At 37.3% G+C, this 17,772-nt stretch overlaps 1 protein-coding gene across 1 annotated transcript in view; it reads right to left on the minus strand.

Moving 5' to 3' along the window:
• VWDE (von Willebrand factor D and EGF domains) overlaps window positions 1–15,274 on the minus strand; it is a 74,376-nt gene extending 59,102 nt beyond the window's left edge. The window contains exons 1-3 of the mRNA XM_055314502.1: window positions 15,214–15,274; window positions 5,402–5,586; window positions 2,390–2,621 (exon numbers count right to left, since the gene is read on the minus strand). Of these exons, the coding sequence (XP_055170477.1) occupies window positions 2,390–2,621; window positions 5,402–5,586; window positions 15,214–15,274 (478 nt within the window). The remainder of the gene's footprint in view (window positions 1–2,389; window positions 2,622–5,401; window positions 5,587–15,213) is intronic.
• Between the last annotated feature and the right edge of the window lie 2,498 nt (window positions 15,275–17,772).

Consider the following 17,772-nt stretch of genomic DNA (forward strand, 5'->3'; position numbering starts at 1 on the left):
TCCATCCTTACTGAATATATTGCTTTCCACCAGTTTTAGCTGGCTAGCAGCCCTTTAAGAAATGTGAAGATTTACTGGCTATGGCTCTCAGGATAATTCTCCTAAGACTTCTCAAAGCACAGAGAATAAAATGAAGAGCTCCCTAAATATCAGGCCTTGCAGCCTTTCCAAACCCATGGCTTGTTACAACCCCCACTCTTGGCAATCCAATGTCTTGCTCCAATGTCTCACGGGGCTTCACTCTTGAAGCAACACCACACTGACTGCCTTAATGCCTTTCACATGCTGTTGTCTGGAAGGTTCTTCCCCACACTCTTCTCTTTATCTGACCCAGGACCATTTAGCCTCAAACTCTGTCAATGCCCTGCTCTCAGAAGAGGCTTTCTCAGGTGGCACCTCATTGTAAATGTCACCCTCCCTCCTCTCCGGTGTTCTCAGCTACAACAACTTTTAATCTCCTCATTCATGCCATTCACTGCAATTTGGGGTTCCATGTATGCTCTTTAACATCGTTGTGCCATATCTGTTATTTGGGTTTTTTAATTTGGAAAATCTAACAACCTCAAATGAAAATGTTTGTAGGTATTACTCATACAATTATTATTGTTTGCTGAATCAAGTGTTTGCCTAGTTTAAGAACACTGATCTACAACACTATCTCCTAGCATTTTCAATCTCCTACGTATAGAGGAGTCCAGATAACATAGCAGAGGAAGGTTGGTCTTCTCCCACAATCTGGTCACGTAGCAGCATATCAGTACACTCCCTCCATCCTCCCAAAAGAATAAATCCCTCAATTATTGGCTTCATTCTTATCTAAGCAGCCCAAGTTAAAAAAAATTACCATTATGGAGTTTCTTTCTATTTTGAGCTCCTAGTATATCTGAAGAGTTGCGTCACTAGTTCTATTAAACATTCATTTATTGAGTCCTTACTTTGTTCAAGACATAAGGTCATGAGACCCTGGTATAAAGGGTACATTATCTTCAAAGAGTTCATAGTCATAATCGAGTATAGAGAAAAAAGAAACAAAACATCATTAAGTTCAATTATCTATTGTGAGCTCCATGATAGTGTGTTATGGGAGTTACTCACAAGTGACTCTACTCCCCAACATCCTTAGTCAACACCGTATCAGTGGCAGGCTCATGAATCTCGTGTGCATTTTATGTCTGTACATCTCATGTCCCCTCTTACAGAACAGGACAAAATACAACTCTCCATTTCTATCTTCAATCTAACTGATGTGTTACTTTCCCAATTCAGTGGCCCAAGCAAAAAACAACTAGGACTTGCCCTTGGTTCCTTTCTTTCCATCTTCTATATTCAATGCATGAGCTCTGCTTCCAAAAGACATCTCAACTCAATAACCTCTTTCCTCTGCCACTAGTTTAAATCATTTCCTCTTCCCCCCACCTTTGAGCCACCACCATCTTTCCATAGCCTCCTAGGTGGAGTCTTACTGCAGCATTCGTGGCCCTTTAAATACAATCTTTAGGGATCCCTGGGTGGTGCAGCGGTTTAGCGCCTGCCTTTGGCCCAGGGCGCGATCCTGGAGACCTGGGATCGAATCCCACGTCGGGCTCCTGGTGCATGGAGCCTGCTTCTCCCTCTGCCTATGTCTCTGTCTCTCTCTCTCTCTCTGTCTGTGACTATCATAAATAAAAAATTAAAAAAAATTAAAAAAAAGAAACTGACCTTAAAAAAAATAAATACAATCTTTAGATCATATTCACCTACTTTAAACCCCATAAGACTTTATACTGCAATTATGACTAACTCTAAGTTCTTACCATGGTCTACAGACCCTATGGATTCTGCCTCTTCCTATTACTCTGACTTCATCTCTAAAGTCTCATCCACCCAGTCTTCCTGCCATTTTGTTCCTCCCTCAGTTCTTTGGAGGGCCATTTTCATACCTGTCTAAGGACACTGACATTTGTTGCTCTTTCTACCTGGAATGCTCTTTCCCTCTTTCCATGGCTGGCCCATTGTCCTCATTCAGAGCTCAGCTCAAGTTCATCACCTATTGAGAGAAACCTTCTTCAGGTATTCTTTGTAAGGTAGCAACCCTGTGCCAATCAATGCCTATTGCATTGACCAGTTTTCTCAATCATCATTTTCAACAGGAGGGATGGCAAGCAATCTGCTCTGATACTTTCACATTGACAAATATTTTCCAAGATCTTAAGATCTTGGTAAAGAATCCTAAACAAATTTGGACAATTTAAACCAGAAATTTAGCTATCATTTTAGCAACAGTGGCAGACCAAGCCTCTTCCTGAGATATGTATTATCTCAACACAACCTCTCCAGAGAATGGCCCCAACACATCAACACACACAGTTCTGTGATTAGCAGTTCACATATATTACTCATATTTTCTTACCTTCTGCACAATATCCCATACATCCCTGAGTGGGCTGTAGTAAGTAAACAAAAAAATTTCCACAGTTTCTTACAGACACTGGGATTTGAAAAAGGCAGCAGTCTTTGGTAGCACTAAACAAAACCTGCCATGTAGCACAAGCTGTCAGTTGCTTGATCTCTCCAGGTAAAGGCAGGGTCTCTGTATCTCTCAGAGACAGCCAGATAGGAGCCTGTGTTCCACAGTGATTCATCTTTTGCAACAGAGAAAACAAAAGTTGAAAATCCAATTTATTTTCACACATGATAGATAAGTCAACTTTGCATTTTCTTCTAAATAACCCTTAAAATAATAAATTATTTAAAGATTCTAATAACTTGTACCCTACTATTAAAGTAACTATAGAATACTAAATTTAAGGTAAATTGCTCATAATTAATATAATCTTAACTCTTTTTTTTAAAGATTTTATTTACTTATTTATTTTATTTATGAGACACACACACACAGAGGCAGAGACACAAGCAGAGGGAGAAGCAGGCCCCATGCAGGGAGCCCGATGTGGGACTCTATCCCAGGACTTCAGGATCACGCCCTGGGCTGAAGGCAGGCACCAAACCTCAGAGCCACTCAGGGATCCCCAATATAATCTTATTCAATTTAAATGTATTCTATTTGTTACCTTTGTAAACAAGAGAAATTCAGTGTCAGATAACTTACTACCATAGTGATACATCCTAAGATAAGTGAATCTGAAGTCATCTTAATACAGAGCAAAAGATAAACTCACCTTGGAGATTTCTTCTAAAATTACTGGATATAGGGTATGTAAGAAGTTAATGCACAGTTCAGGAGACATCAAAAGTCAGGGGAGAAGGAAAAGATGTTCAAAATCTGGTGATCAAACAATGGGTTTGCAATTTGGAAAAAAAAAATGAAGTTAAAGCCTCACTTGAAGCCAATTATCAAAATCATTTCCAGATGGAAAATGGAGTTAAATAGAAAACTGACCCAGGAAAAATAAGAGGAAACTTATAATTTGAGAAGGACCCAAGCACTTGCTAAATGCATGACCTCAGGCAAGGCACCCAACATCCTTCCCTTTTGCTCTAGGTGGATGGTAGTACCCACCTCACTGTGCTGTGGTGAGATATAAATATAATTATGTACATAACATAATTTCTACAAAACAATAAGTCAGTAATTGTTAGTCAGATTATAATGCTCAATATTATAACTATTTCCATGCTTAAAAACAAAAGAAATCATAAAGGACAAGATTGATAGTTATGTTTAAATAGTAATTTTTAAAATATAAGATAAGAATAAGAAAAAGTATTTGTTAATAGCATTATATTCAGTGTATTGTTTATTGTCACATTATTATATTTCTTATTTTATTTTAGTGATATATTATCCACTTAAAAACTCTTAAGATCATAGATGCGTAAAATACACAAACGCATAATTCACAGAAGAAACATACAGATGCTTAATGAATACATGAAACTATTCAGTATTAGAAAAGATATTTTTATCTACTAAAATGAGAAATGAGCATTATATTTTTAAAAAATAATCATGTATCGAACCTTCAAAAGGACATTAACCTTCACTAATTTTACTTATAAAAATAATCTAACTACACTAAAATGTAACAGTGATTTTTTGTAGTAGTGATTTATATGCTAATTGCAGAATTATTACAGCAAAAGCCTGACTGTGCACACATGACAATGTTTAAATATGGCATATTATATATGACAGAATATTATTTTCAACATTAATATTAAAGAATTTTCAACAGTATAGGCAAATGCTAATGCTGTACTTGAAAACTGAACACTGTACCTGAAAAAAGCATGTTATGCAACTGAACATGCATCATGAACCTTACAGAACAATATGAAAAGAAGGAAAGATAGAAGAATGTTCATGGTAGTATGACTGTGTGAGTAGATGATGAATGAATGTTATGCTATAAACTGTCCGTTATTCTAAATTTTCTATAATACACATGAATTATTTTAACCATCATAAGTAGGCATTTATCTACACAGATTTGTACAATCCTGTAGAGTTAAAGAAAAAAAATTCTACTAATTCTCCAGTTGGATGCTCTAAAGTCTTGGCTCAAGTAGGATGAGAGGGTGGGGGTAGGGAACACTTCCCCATGGAAGACCCAGCAAAATCAGTTCACCTTTACATTTATGGGAGGCTCTAGATACAATTATAATTAGTTCAGTCAAAGAAAAAGAACACAATATTTAAGGATGTAGTGAATTTCCTCAAATTTTACTTTTATTTATTTATTTTAAAGATTTTATGTATTTATTCATGAGAGACACACAGAGAGAGAGAGAGGCAGAGACAGGCAGAGAGAGAAGCAGGCACCATGAAGGGAGCCCAATGTGGGACTCGATCCCAGGTCTCCAGTATCACTCCCTGGGTCAAAGGCAGACATTCAACCCCTGGGCCACCCAGGCATTCCCAAATTTTACTTTTATTTTTATTTTTTTTTATTTTTTCAAATTTTACTTTTAAATTCTGATTTAAAAGGTGGACTGCATGAATGAGCATAATATTAATGTTACTATTATTATTAGAACAGAAAACATGGCAATGCTCTTTTGCATTAATTCAATCTTGACACAAAAATAAATATTATAAAATAATATTTACAGTAATATTAAAGAATATAATTTATAATATTAAATAATATTATACATATTATAATAAAATATTTCAGAGCAAGAAATAAATGATTGTAACATGATTCAATCCTCACATAAAAGAATATATAAGAAAATACATGTGGGGGATCCCTGGGTGGCGCAGCGGTTTAGCGCCTGCCTTTGGCCCAGGGCGCGATCCTGGAGACCTGGGATCGAATCCCACGTCGGGTTCCCGGCGCATGGAGCCTGCTTCTCCCTCTGCCTGTGTCTCTGCCTATCTCTCTCTCTCTCTGTGTGACTATCATAAAAAAAAAAAAAAGAAAGAAAATACATGTGTAGTTCTTAGTAGTTGAAATACCTCAACACATTTGGTTGGCATCTCAGCAGGTCTGTCAAAGATGAGAAATCGATACCATCCAGGAGACAGGGAATGGTCACATATTAGGTCTTGAAGGGAAGAATGCTGGAGGTGCATTGAGTCAAAATGCACACTTCTATAAGGGCTCTGAAGAAGCTGGTGTCCTCCAGGAGAGCACTCCTGAACTAGGATGGAAAGACAGGTGTCTCATGTGTATGTGTTTTCTTCATTAACATAATTTAGCCCTCAATTAAAATTGATTTCTCCCCCAAATTAAGCAAATAACCTACAAGTGCACATCATGACCATCTGAAATGTCAGGGTCTCTTAGTCAAAGACGACTTGCATTTTCCATAAATGCAATAAACCAATCTACAAACTCTGAAGAATGTTTGAGGTACTGTATTTCAAGAAATATATTTTCATTTAATTTGGACAAGGAATACTGCTGATCACTGTTGAGTTAGGACTGTTGCCACCTGAGGTCACAGACCCTGCAAAGACTCCTCTTGAGAGTCGCCTTCCGGATCTGAAAGCCATCAACGACCCTCCATGACCTGCTTTCCACATGACTCCCCAAGTCCCATCTCTGCCACATCCTGGAAGGCAACATAGTAAATTAAGCTTTTAATGTCAATCTGTTTTTTTGCAAAATGCTCTCCTACTGAAGTTCCCTACATTATTCAGTACAGGAAAGAATATAAAGTTTTCAAAGTTTTTTTCTTTTTTTTTAAAGATAAAGTATTGAAATCCACTTTATTACCAAGCACAGGAAAGGAATAGGGTGCAGGGGAGCAGTTTTGAAGGAGAAACAAGAAAAGACCCTAGAGAAAGGGAGAGTTCTGTAGTTTTTTTTAGGGAAACCATTTTCTGAGTAGCACTTGACCTGGAAGATAGATACCTTTTCTGTCAAACCCACATAGGCAGATCATAAAGCTCTTGTCCCAGCAAGAAGAGAGAAACTGAGGTAGAAATATATCCTAGAAATAAATTAATAACAGCACAATAAATTAGAGATATTAATGTGCAAGTTGATCTCCTAAGTGTAGCTTATAAAAACTGTTATTATTATAATTTTTGTTTTTTGTCATTTGTAGAGATAGCAATTAAACTGTACAAAATATAGTGTTCTTCAAGACAAAGTCTCCCCAAAGAATTTTTTGTAGTAGAAAAATTTAGGAATGAGCACAAAAGATTTCTCCTCCTTTTATCTCTTGCTCCACCAGTTTTCAACTTCCCAAGAAAAATGTAATCCAAAAGGCTCTATTGACTTTGATGATCTCAATCTGTCAACACTAGATAAATATTTCATAAAATGTGTATGGATAGAACTCAGGGGATATATACTGTCATTTCATTTAATTTTGAAATAACTCCAATATACTATCAATATCAGAACATTGTACCTGGTTGGAAACTTAGGAAAATATTTAAAAAGAGATTACCAGTGAGGTTTGCATGAATTATTGAAATGTTTTCTCTCTTTCCTGAGATAGAATATTACCTTGGGGAAAAAAAGTCACTAACTCCGTTTTTATTCTGTACAGTTTTTCTCCTTAATGTTTCTGTAGTGCTCACATTTCCTCTGACTCTGCACTTTGAATTACTGTTCACTAATCCAAAGCTAAAAATGTAATAAATGTAGTGGCAATCACAGCATAACATCAATAGTGTGTGAAAATTCTGAGGTTTAGAGCAAACAGTCAAAAAAGAATTCTTGAGATGTCTTTGGTGCAAAAATGTGGTTTTATTAAAGCATGGTGGGGCACCTGTGGCTCAGTGGTTGAGAGTCTGCCTTTGGCTCAGGTTGTGATCCCGGGGTCCTGGGATTGAGTCACCCATTTCTCCTTCTGCCTGTCTCTGCCTCTCCCTCTCTGTGTCTCTCATGAATAATAAATAAAATAAAATAAAATAAAATAATAAAATAAAATAAAGCATGGTGACAGGACTTATATGCTTTTGAGAGGGGGTTAGAGTAACTCTCTGAGTAATTTTGGAAGCAAGGTTTCTAGGACCTTGAGGGGGTTAGCTATTGTTAGAGAAAGGCCATTCATTACTGTCTACTAAAAACCTAATCTTGAGACCCTGCAGATGTGTATCAATGGGCCATGTGCTTGGGGTATGATTGCTAACATGTATCTTGTGGGGCTAGAGATAAAGGAAGTTTCCAAAAGAATTTTTATATGTTAAAGGAGACTTACAGGATTGTGGGGGTTGGGTTAATATTAAGATAAGGTACTAGCAAAGTATTACATTGAAGTAGTTGAGTTCCTAGAGAAAGGTCACTCTGCTTTTCTCAAGGACTTGTCAGTGGGTTTTAAGTTGTAAGGAAATTTATTTTTTTAAAGATTTTATTTATTTATTCATGAGACACACACAGAGAGAGAGAGAGAATGGCAGAGACACAGGCAGAGGGAGAAGCAGGCTCCACACAGGGAGCCTGACATGGGACTCAATCCTGGATCTCCAGGATCACGCCCTGGGCCGAAGGCAGGTGCTAAACCGCTGAGCCACCCAGGGATCCTCCAGGATATTTAATTTTTTCTTTTGCCTTTGTTCCCCACATCAAAACACTAAAGAACTATAAAATATTTACTCAGAAATTTTTAAAAGTTTTTTTATTTTTAACATTCATTTTAGACAAAAATTCTTATTTCATATAATTAAAAGAACTCATATTTTGTATTGTTCACTTCATTTTTTCCAAAAAAATCAGCTTGTCTTTTTTTTTCTGCTTGTCTTTTTAAAAAGTTCAAGATCTCTGTAGAAAATTTAAAAATTTTGTTAGCAATGAACAAGCCACACTCTTAAAAACCTAATTACAACCTTAACCCTAGAATGCAACATATAACTAACTAGGTGAGAATTATTAGGATGGTTTTGGCTCCCATTTGGAAATTTGGGGACTTAGCTTCTCAAATAATAAATAATATTTCTCAAATAATAAAAGAAAGCTCTACAATTAGATTATTACAATTACTCATTAATCAATTTCATGACATGAATAATGTGCTAAGCTTTCTAGAAAACTTCCAATATAACTTTTCCTTCATAACAAAAGTACATATAGGGGTGCCTGCGTAGCTCAGTCAGTCAAGCATCTGTCTTTAACCTAGGTCATGATCTCAGGGTCCTGGAATCCACCCTCATGTCAAGCTCCATTCTCAGTGGGGAGTCTCCTTCTCCCTCTTCCTCTCTGCTCTCCCTCTCTCTGTCTCAAGGAAATAAATAAAATCTTTATTTTATTCAGAAATACATAGAAAATACACATTAAAATTGACATTTATATTTATTCTGTTCTCTTTTTTTAAGATTTTATTTATTTATTTGAAAGAAAGAGTGAGAGAGCACAAGGGGAGCAGCAGGGGTAGAGGGAGAGCAGGGAGAGCTTGTCAAGTTGTAAAGTTGATACATAATGATACAATATGAAAATGGTTTTCTAGTTTTGTTTGTAGATACAAGATAATCTGTACCAAATTGTTTTCTAGTTTAACACAATAGCCAAGATTCTTTAAAATTCATAATTGGTGGATAAACAAATATGTTAAGAAAGTAGATAAATCATTGTATTATTAAAGGCAAAAATGCTTATTAATATCTGAAGACAGGTACTTCATAATATTTTCATTTATAATTATAAAATCTTTGGTATATTGCCCTATGGTAATTTCAAATATTTGTGGATTTTTAAAATTTTTATACCTTCCCTAAAGCTTCTGATATTCAAAATAGGACTATGAATCCTGCAACAACACAAAGGTTGAAAAGCAAGGTCAAATAGTGACTAGTTTGCTATATTACTTTGCCCTCTTTTATAACAAGAGGCAAAAAGTGTGCCTCTTGCAAAGAATACAAATAGATTGAAAGTAAAAATATGAAATATCATGCAAACAGCAACCACAAAAAATCTGGATTGGCTAAATTAATATCAGACAAAAAAAAACCTTTAAAAATGTTACTAGAGATAAGGAGGGGCAGTTAGGTTCAGTTCATGAGGAAGAAACTCAATTATGAATACACACATGCACAGAAGGAAAAAATACATACTTCAATGGTAATGGTTGGAGACTTCAATACTTCATTTTTTAAAATATTTTATTTATTTATTTATTTATTTATTTATTTATTTATTTATTTGAGAGAGAGAAAGAGCAGGGGCAAGAGCAGAGGGAGAGGTACAAGCAGACTCCACGCTGAGCATGCAGCCTGACACAGGGATCAATCTCACAACCCAGAGATCATGACCTGAGTAGAAATCAAGAGTTGAATGCTTAACCAACTAAGGCACGTAGGTGCCCCACAATTCTCCATTTTCTTTTCTTTTCTTTTTTTCTTTTTTAACATTTTATCTATTTATTCATGAGAGACACAGAGAGAGAGAGAGGCAAAGACATAGGCAGAGGGAGAAGCAGATTCCCTGCAGGGAGCCATTGTGGGACTCAATCCCAGGGTCCTGGGACCACGCCCTGAGCCAAAGGCAGATGCTCCACCACTGAGCAAGCCACCCAGGCGCCCCAATACTTCATTTTCCATATGAATAGAAAAACGGCAGAAGATCAACAAAGAAATAGAGCTAGAACAATACTATAAACCAATGTGATCTAACAGACATCTATAGAACACTCCTCCCAACAACAGCAAATAGAAGTTCTTTCGAAGTGCACACACAACATTCTTCAGGAGAGACAATACACTAGACCACAAGATAAACCTCAATAAATTTTTAAAAAGATAGAAATCATGCAAAATGCGTTCTCTGATCACAATGGAATGAAATTACAAATCAATAGCAGAAATAAATTTAAAGAGCTTACAAATAGGTGGAAACTAACCTAAATAATCAATGGGTCAAAAAAGAAATTAAGAAGGAAATGAGAAAATACATTGAAAAGATTAAAACAAAGATACAATATGCCAAATTTATGAGATGCTGCCAAATTAGTACTTAGATGGAAATTTATAGATGTATTTGCCTACATTAGATAAGAGTAAGATCTCAATGTAATAACTAACCTTGCACCTTAAGACACTGGAAAAAGAAGAGCATACTATGTCTAAAGGAAGCAGATGCAAGGAAATTATAAAGATTAAAGAGAAAATTAATAAAATTGAGAATAGAAAAACAATGGAGAAAATCAATGAAACCACAAGCTGGTTCTATGAAAAAAATCAACACTACCGGCATATGTCTAATGAGGAGAAAGAAAAAAGAGAAGACTCAGTTGCCAGAACCTGAAATGAAACAGGAGGCATCACTACAGATTTTATTAAGGAATATTATTACAAGGGTACCTAAGTGTTGGACTCTAGGTTTCAGCTCAGGTCATAATCTCAGGGTCGTAAATTCAAATCCTGCTTCAGGCTTTGTGTTCAGCACAAAATCTGCATAAGACTCTCTCACTCTCTGTCTCTCCCTCTGCTCTCCATTCTGTACATTCTCTCATTCTCTCTCTAAAATAAATAAATATTTTTTAAAAGAAAGGAATATTATTACAAGCTGGTATATGTCAATGAAGTAGATAAGTTAGATGAGATTGCCAAATCCCTAAAAAGACACAAATGACAAAACTGACTCAAGTAGAAATAAGCAATCTGAATAGGTTTACATCATGTAAAAATATTGAGTTAAAAAACAAAACAAAGCACAACACACCCATAAAGAAAAGGCCAGATTCAGATGGCATCAATACTATATTCTACCAAATATTTAAAGAATAATACCAGTTCTTTACAAACACTTCCAAAGAATATAAAAGGATGGAATACTTCCAGATTCGTTCTATGAACCCAGGATTATTCTTGATACCAAAACCAGAAAAAAAAAAAAAAAACACAAGAAGACTGTAGACCAATGTATCTTTTGAATATGGATGCAGATATCCTCAGCAAGATATTAGCAACATGAATCCAGAAATTAGAAAAAGAATTATAACCATAAGCAAGTGGAAATTAAACCAGGTGTGCAAGGTTGATTTAAATTCCAAAAATGAATCGACATAATATGCCATACTGATAGGATAAAAAAAAAAAATTCACAAGTGCTTTTTCAATAGACCCAGAAGAATCATTTGAAAAAAATCTAACACCCCTTTTTTTTTTTTTTTATGATAGTCACAGAGAGAGAGAGAGAGAGAGGCAGAGACACAGGCAGAGGGACAAGCAGGCTCCACGCACCGGGAGCCCGACGTGGGATTCGATCCCGGGTCTCCAGGATCGTGCCCTGGGCCAAAGGCAGGCGCTAAACCGCTGTGCCACCCAGGGATCCCTAACACCCTTTTTTGATATATATACCCAACAAACTAGGAATAGAATAGAACTTACTCAACCTGACAATCTATAAAAAAAAAAAAAAAAATTTAAAAGAAAAAGCAAGCCTCCAGTTAACATCATACTTAATGAAGAAAGACTGGATGCTCTCTTATAAGATTAGGAAGGCCCATTCTCCCTGCTTCCATTTAACATGGTACTTCAGGTTCTAACTAGGACAACTAGGCAAGATAAATAAATTAAAGGTACACAGAATGGAAAAAAAGAAAAACCATCTCTGTTCACAGATGACATGGTCTTTTATGTAAAAATTCCTAAGAAATCTACAGATACAAAAGTTACAATGAACAAGTTTAACAAGGTTTCAGAATACAAAATCAAGATACTAAGTTTAATTATGCTCTCATACATGTGCAACAAACAAATAGACTGAAAATGAAATATTCAAACGATTCACTTACATAGCTTCAAAAGAACAAAATACTGAGGGATAAATTTAACAAAAGAAGCCCAAACTTACACTTTAAACACCAAAAAAACATTGTTGAAGGAAATTACAGATCTATGTAAATGGAAATACATCTACATTCATGGATCAGAAGATTTAATGTTCGGATTACAATCCTCCCCAAATTAACATGAAGATTCATCAAATCACTAACAGAATACCAAATGACTCCTTTGTAGAAATTAGCAAACTAATTCAAAATTCATATGGAATTTCAAGGGACACAGAATAGCTAAATCAATCTTGAAAAAATATAGGAGGAATCATATTTTCCAATTTCATAATTTACTACAAAGCATCAGCAATAAAAACAGCATAGTGTTGACATAAGGATAAACATAGGTCAATGAATAAAATTGGAAGTCCACAAATAAACCCACGTACCTACCTATGGTTTTCAACTAATTTTCGGCATGAGGGGCCAACGTCATTTAATGGGGAAAGGACAGTCTTTTCAGCAAATGGTGCTGGGAAAATTGGATATTCATATGCAAAAAAAAAATAAACTTAGACCCTTATGCTGTACCATATATAAAAATTAACTCAAAATGTACCAAAGACCAAAATACAAGAGCAAAAACTATAAAATTCTTTAAAAATATATTGGGGTAAATCTTCATGAAACTTTAGATTTGGCAACAAATTCCAAACTATGATAACAAAGCACAAGCAACAAAAGAAAAGATATATAAATTGGATTTCATTAAAATTAAAACTTCCGTGTTTCAAAAGACATTATCAGGAAAGTGAAAAGACAACCCACAGAATGGGAAAAAAAAACTGCAAATCACATATTTGATAAGAGAATTGTATCTGTAATACATAAATAACTCATATAACTTAACCCAATTTAAAAACTGTTAAAGTGGGATCCCTGGGTGGCGCAGCGGTTTGGCGCCTGCCTTTGGCCCAGGGCGCGATCCTGGAGACCCGGGATCGAATCCCATGTCGGGCTCCCGGTGCATGGAGCCTGCTTCTCCCTCTGCCTGTGTCTCTGCCTCTCTCTCTCTCTCTGTGTGTGTGACTATCATAAATAAATAAAAATTAAAAAAATAAAATAAAAAAATAAAAACTGTTAAAGTATCTGAGTAGTATTTCTTTAAAGAAGATATACTAATATCCAATAAACACATGAAAAATGCTTGCCATCATTAGCTACCAGGGAAATGAAAATCAAACCATAATGAAATGTCACTTTATACATAATAGGATGGCTAAAATCAAAATCTCAATCTTGACAAGAACATGCATGAATTAGAACACTCATACACTTCTATGGGACTATAAAACAGCACAGCCACTTTGGAAAACAATCTAGTCCTCAAAAGGTTAAATAGAATTATTCCATGATTCAGTAATTCCACTTCTAGTTATACCTATGCATAAGAGAAATGAAAACATGTGTCCACATAAAAACTTGTACTATGATGTTCTGAGTAGTAATATTTATTACCGCCCAAATGTTCATCAGATGATGAATATACATACAAAATGCGGTAAATACTTAGAATGGAAAACTATTTCACCATAAAAAGAGATGAAGTACTAAATATGGTACAATATGGATGAACCCTGAAAACATGCAATGTGAAAAAAATTCAGTCACAATAGACAACCTGTTACATGATTCCATTCATATAAAGTATCCAGAATAGGTAAATCCATAGAACAGAAAAAGATCAGAGATTGCTTACACTTGGAAGAGTGGGAGGAGAGGGTCATGGAGGGAATAGGGGATCGAAAGCTAGAGTAAGTATTTTTTCTCAAGGTGATAAAAATGTTCTAAAACTGATGACAGTGGTTGCACATATCTGTGACTATACTAAAAACCAGATCACTGTACACTGCAATAACTATTGTACACTGTGGACTATATTCAATAAAGTTGTCTGAAAAAAGTTTCATATTTTCCATTCCTCTCTCCTATCTCTATTAAATATAAAAAAGTTACCAACTTTACCATGATATGAGTTTAGAACCCGGTAAGGGTTAATATTTGGCTTCAGTAGAGAGATGATAAAGCTATTATGGAGAGGCAAGAAGGGGTTATGTGATCTATAGTCAACACTGAAATTCTCTTTATATATACTGGTCATTTTTTTAGAAATATTTTATCTAACCGCAATACATGCATATTTAATGTCATTACACGTATGTTTAACAGTTCTTCAGGAAGATCTAGTAAATCTGTAAGCAAATCAAAGAAGGTATAGACTAATAATGATACCTTTCAGGAAATAATATATTTAATATTCTTTAAAAAATGTTACATGGGCGAGTGCAACTTGCTTTTTTACAGAGCAAATTTACCTTAGTAAAATAGATGGAGATCAACAAGATAATAAGACAAAATTATACCCTAAGCAATTATAAATGTTGCACATAATTCTTTTTTCGAAGCTGTACAACAAATTTATTTCTTAAAAATATATGGAAATTTATAATACAAGAATAAGTTACCTTTCACTTAACATCTTATCTACATATACACAAAAAACAATCAGGAAGCGCTAATTAACGTTTTAACTTCACTGCATTCTATACTATTCTTTGTCATGGATTAAAGAGGCAGGAATGGGGCTATTTTTTTCTCTTTTTTGGGGGGAGGAGGGCTATTTTTTTCGTTGAGATCTCTTACAGGATCAAGAGAGATTCTAATAGATATACTAAAAAAAAATCATACACAAACCTTACTGATTTATTGTAGGGATAGAATGTTCATCAATTACTTATTTCCAGCGGTGGGGTGGGAGTGGGGTGGAAACCGAGCAGTTTGGGACCGAACTCTTTTCGGATAATGCGGATCCACTTGCAGCTGGGATGCCTGGCAGATCCAGTGAAAAAGTTTCTTACGGCAAATTAGAGAGAGGACCAGGATAGGAGGAGGAAACAGAGGAACAGCAACATGCACTGGCCAAAGGCTGCGGTCGGGGAGGAAGGAGCAGATGCGCAGGGGCGCTCCCCGAGTCACCCAGGGCAGCCCCGTCCCCCCAAAGCCCGGAGCGTGGCCCCGGGCTCCCTCCCGCCTGCGCCCTACCTCGCCGACCTCGGCCCGGGGCCAGGAGCAGCAGGGCCAGCGCCCAGACCCGGCCGAGCATCCCTGCTGCTGTCGCAGAGCCCTGGCAGCGGGTGCAGGCAGGACGCGGACCCCCGTCCCCTCCTATCAGGGCTTTCTCAGTCCGTTCGCGCTCAGAGCGCAGGGTCGCCGCGGGTCCTCGCTCTGGGACGCAGCCGCCCTCCCCGGGAAGAGCCGCGCTGGCCCTTCGCGCCTCCCCTCGGCGGCTGCAGCAGCCGGCGGAGCCACGCCCCCGGCGCAAAGCCACGCCCCCGGCGCAAAGCCACGCCCCCGGCGCAAAGCCACGCCCCGACACAAAGCCACGCCCACTTCCCTCTCCCCGGGGACCCTTCCCGCGCTTCCCAGCTCTGGCTCCACCACCTTGGATCTCCACCACAGGCGTGCAGGGGGCAAGCTCCCGGGGTAGAGCTTGGCACCTCGCATCTCACTGATAACCCTAGAAATTGTTCAGATGGGCCTTCAATAAAAGCAACCTTTGAGCCTTTCTGTTGGAAGGGGCAGTGTCCTTGATTATACCTGTGCAGGGATTCTTGGCCTGATCATTGGGGGTGCTGGTTTGCCTCCAAAGGCACACATGCTTCTCAGAAGTTGCCCCTGTCCCCTCAGGCCTCAGTGATGAAGGATGGGAGGGAGGGAGTGGGGATTAATGTTGCTGGCTGTATTGGCTGGTGATCCTACTGTTCTTTCAGTTATCCAGTGGTGACCCAGTAACTCAGGATCCTTTAGTACATGGTCACATGACTCCCAGAATGGCCTGGGAAATGGTCTTTGATCTGAAGCTATCTTCATATGTGTGGTTCCCTCTGCAGAGGAAGCAGGCCCCCACCTTTAAAACAACAAACACCTGATTCTGTATCATACTCATTAATGAAACCTCAACTTTCCTCGCTTTTCTTTGGCAGTCTCAGTTTTTGAGTCCCCTTATCCATCACCTAGAACTATGCCCTCAGAGCTGGTACTTGAGGAGAAAGAAGACACTAGTCAACAGAAAGTAGTCCCAAGGTCCTGGTGGGTTCCAGGATTCAGGCCACAGTTTCACCTATAGATTTGGAAGACTGAGGCTTGGATGAGGCATGCTGATAACACAGAAGATGCCCAAATGCATAAAGAAGTTCTTTTAAAAATAGTTTAGTTTTTTTACTTGAAAGAGAAATTGCAATTAAAAAATTTTAAACCTGTTTCCAAAATATAAATATTAACCTATTTTGAGAAAAAACAAAACAAAACAAAAAACTTTGCAGTGCACAAAACTTGTGTGTAGGGCAGCCCCGGTGGCCCAGCGGTTCAGCTCAGGGCATGATCCTGGAGATCCTGGATGGAGTCCCACATTGGGCTCCCTGCATGGAGCCTGCTTCTCCCTCTGCCAGTGTCTCTGCTTCTCTCTCTCTCTCTCTCTCTGTCTTTATGAATAAATATAATTTAAAAAAAAAGTTGTGCATAGCCTCCTTTACACACAAAGAAGGCACCCAATCCAGAACAAAAATGAAACATAACTTTTTGGTGAGGCTAGGTAGATGATTTTTATCTTTAGACTAATTATGGAAGAACAATTTAAAATAAGCAGGATGAAAGCTGAGAGATTTCTTAGTGTACATCTTTGGTTTTAGCTAATAAGGCCCTACTAAAACTGGGACAGAAGGGCACTTGGGTAGCGCAGTCAGTTAAGTTGCTGACTCTTTTTTTGGCTCAGGTCAGGATCCCAGGATTCTGGGATCCAGCCCTGCATAGGACTCCATGCTCAGTGGGGAAATCTGCTTGAGGATTCTTTCTCTCCTTCACCTCTGCCCCTCCCTCCATTCTCTCACACTGTCTCAAATAAATAAATGAATCTTTTTTTTAATTTTTATTTATTTATGATAGTCACAGAGAGAGAGACAGAGAGACAGAGACACAGGCAGAGGGAGAAGCAGCCTCCATGCATTGGGAGCCCGACGTGGGATTCGATCCGGGGTCTCCAGGATTGTGCCCTGGGCCAAAGGCAGGCACCAAACCGCTGTGCCACCCAGGGATCCCTAAATAAATGAATCTTAAGAAAAAAAAAAACTGGGGCAGAAAAATAAATATCAATTGTCTCAGTCTATTTGTGAAATAACAAGGAATAAAATAATAGTTATAATCAGGATTAAGTTGTAACAGGATTTTTGTAAATTTTTTTGTTCAACAATATATGTAGAAATGCAATAAACTTTTATGCTTTCTTAGAGGACATTACTTACCTAATTTTCAACAAACCCTGATTATACAATTTAAGTACCATTTTTCCCTTCAGTTTTTGATGATGAGTACCATTTTATGAGTTTACAATACATTTGTTACATTTGTAACAAAGAACCAACTTTCTTTGCTATAAGTGAGTTAAGATGGAAAAAAAGCTGAACTCAAAAAATTGATTTTCAAATCTCAATGGAAATATTGTCTAAACTGGTGTGGGTCTGTAAGAACATACCAAATAAAAATTAGTCATAGGATTGTGGGAAAAAGCAAAGTAATAAAAATGATGCTTTAACACATATCTGGTGA

This window comes from Nyctereutes procyonoides, unplaced genomic scaffold (assembly GCF_905146905.1).
Source record: "Nyctereutes procyonoides isolate TBG_1078 unplaced genomic scaffold, NYPRO_anot_genome, whole genome shotgun sequence".
Taxonomy (NCBI): domain Eukaryota; kingdom Metazoa; phylum Chordata; class Mammalia; order Carnivora; family Canidae; genus Nyctereutes; species Nyctereutes procyonoides.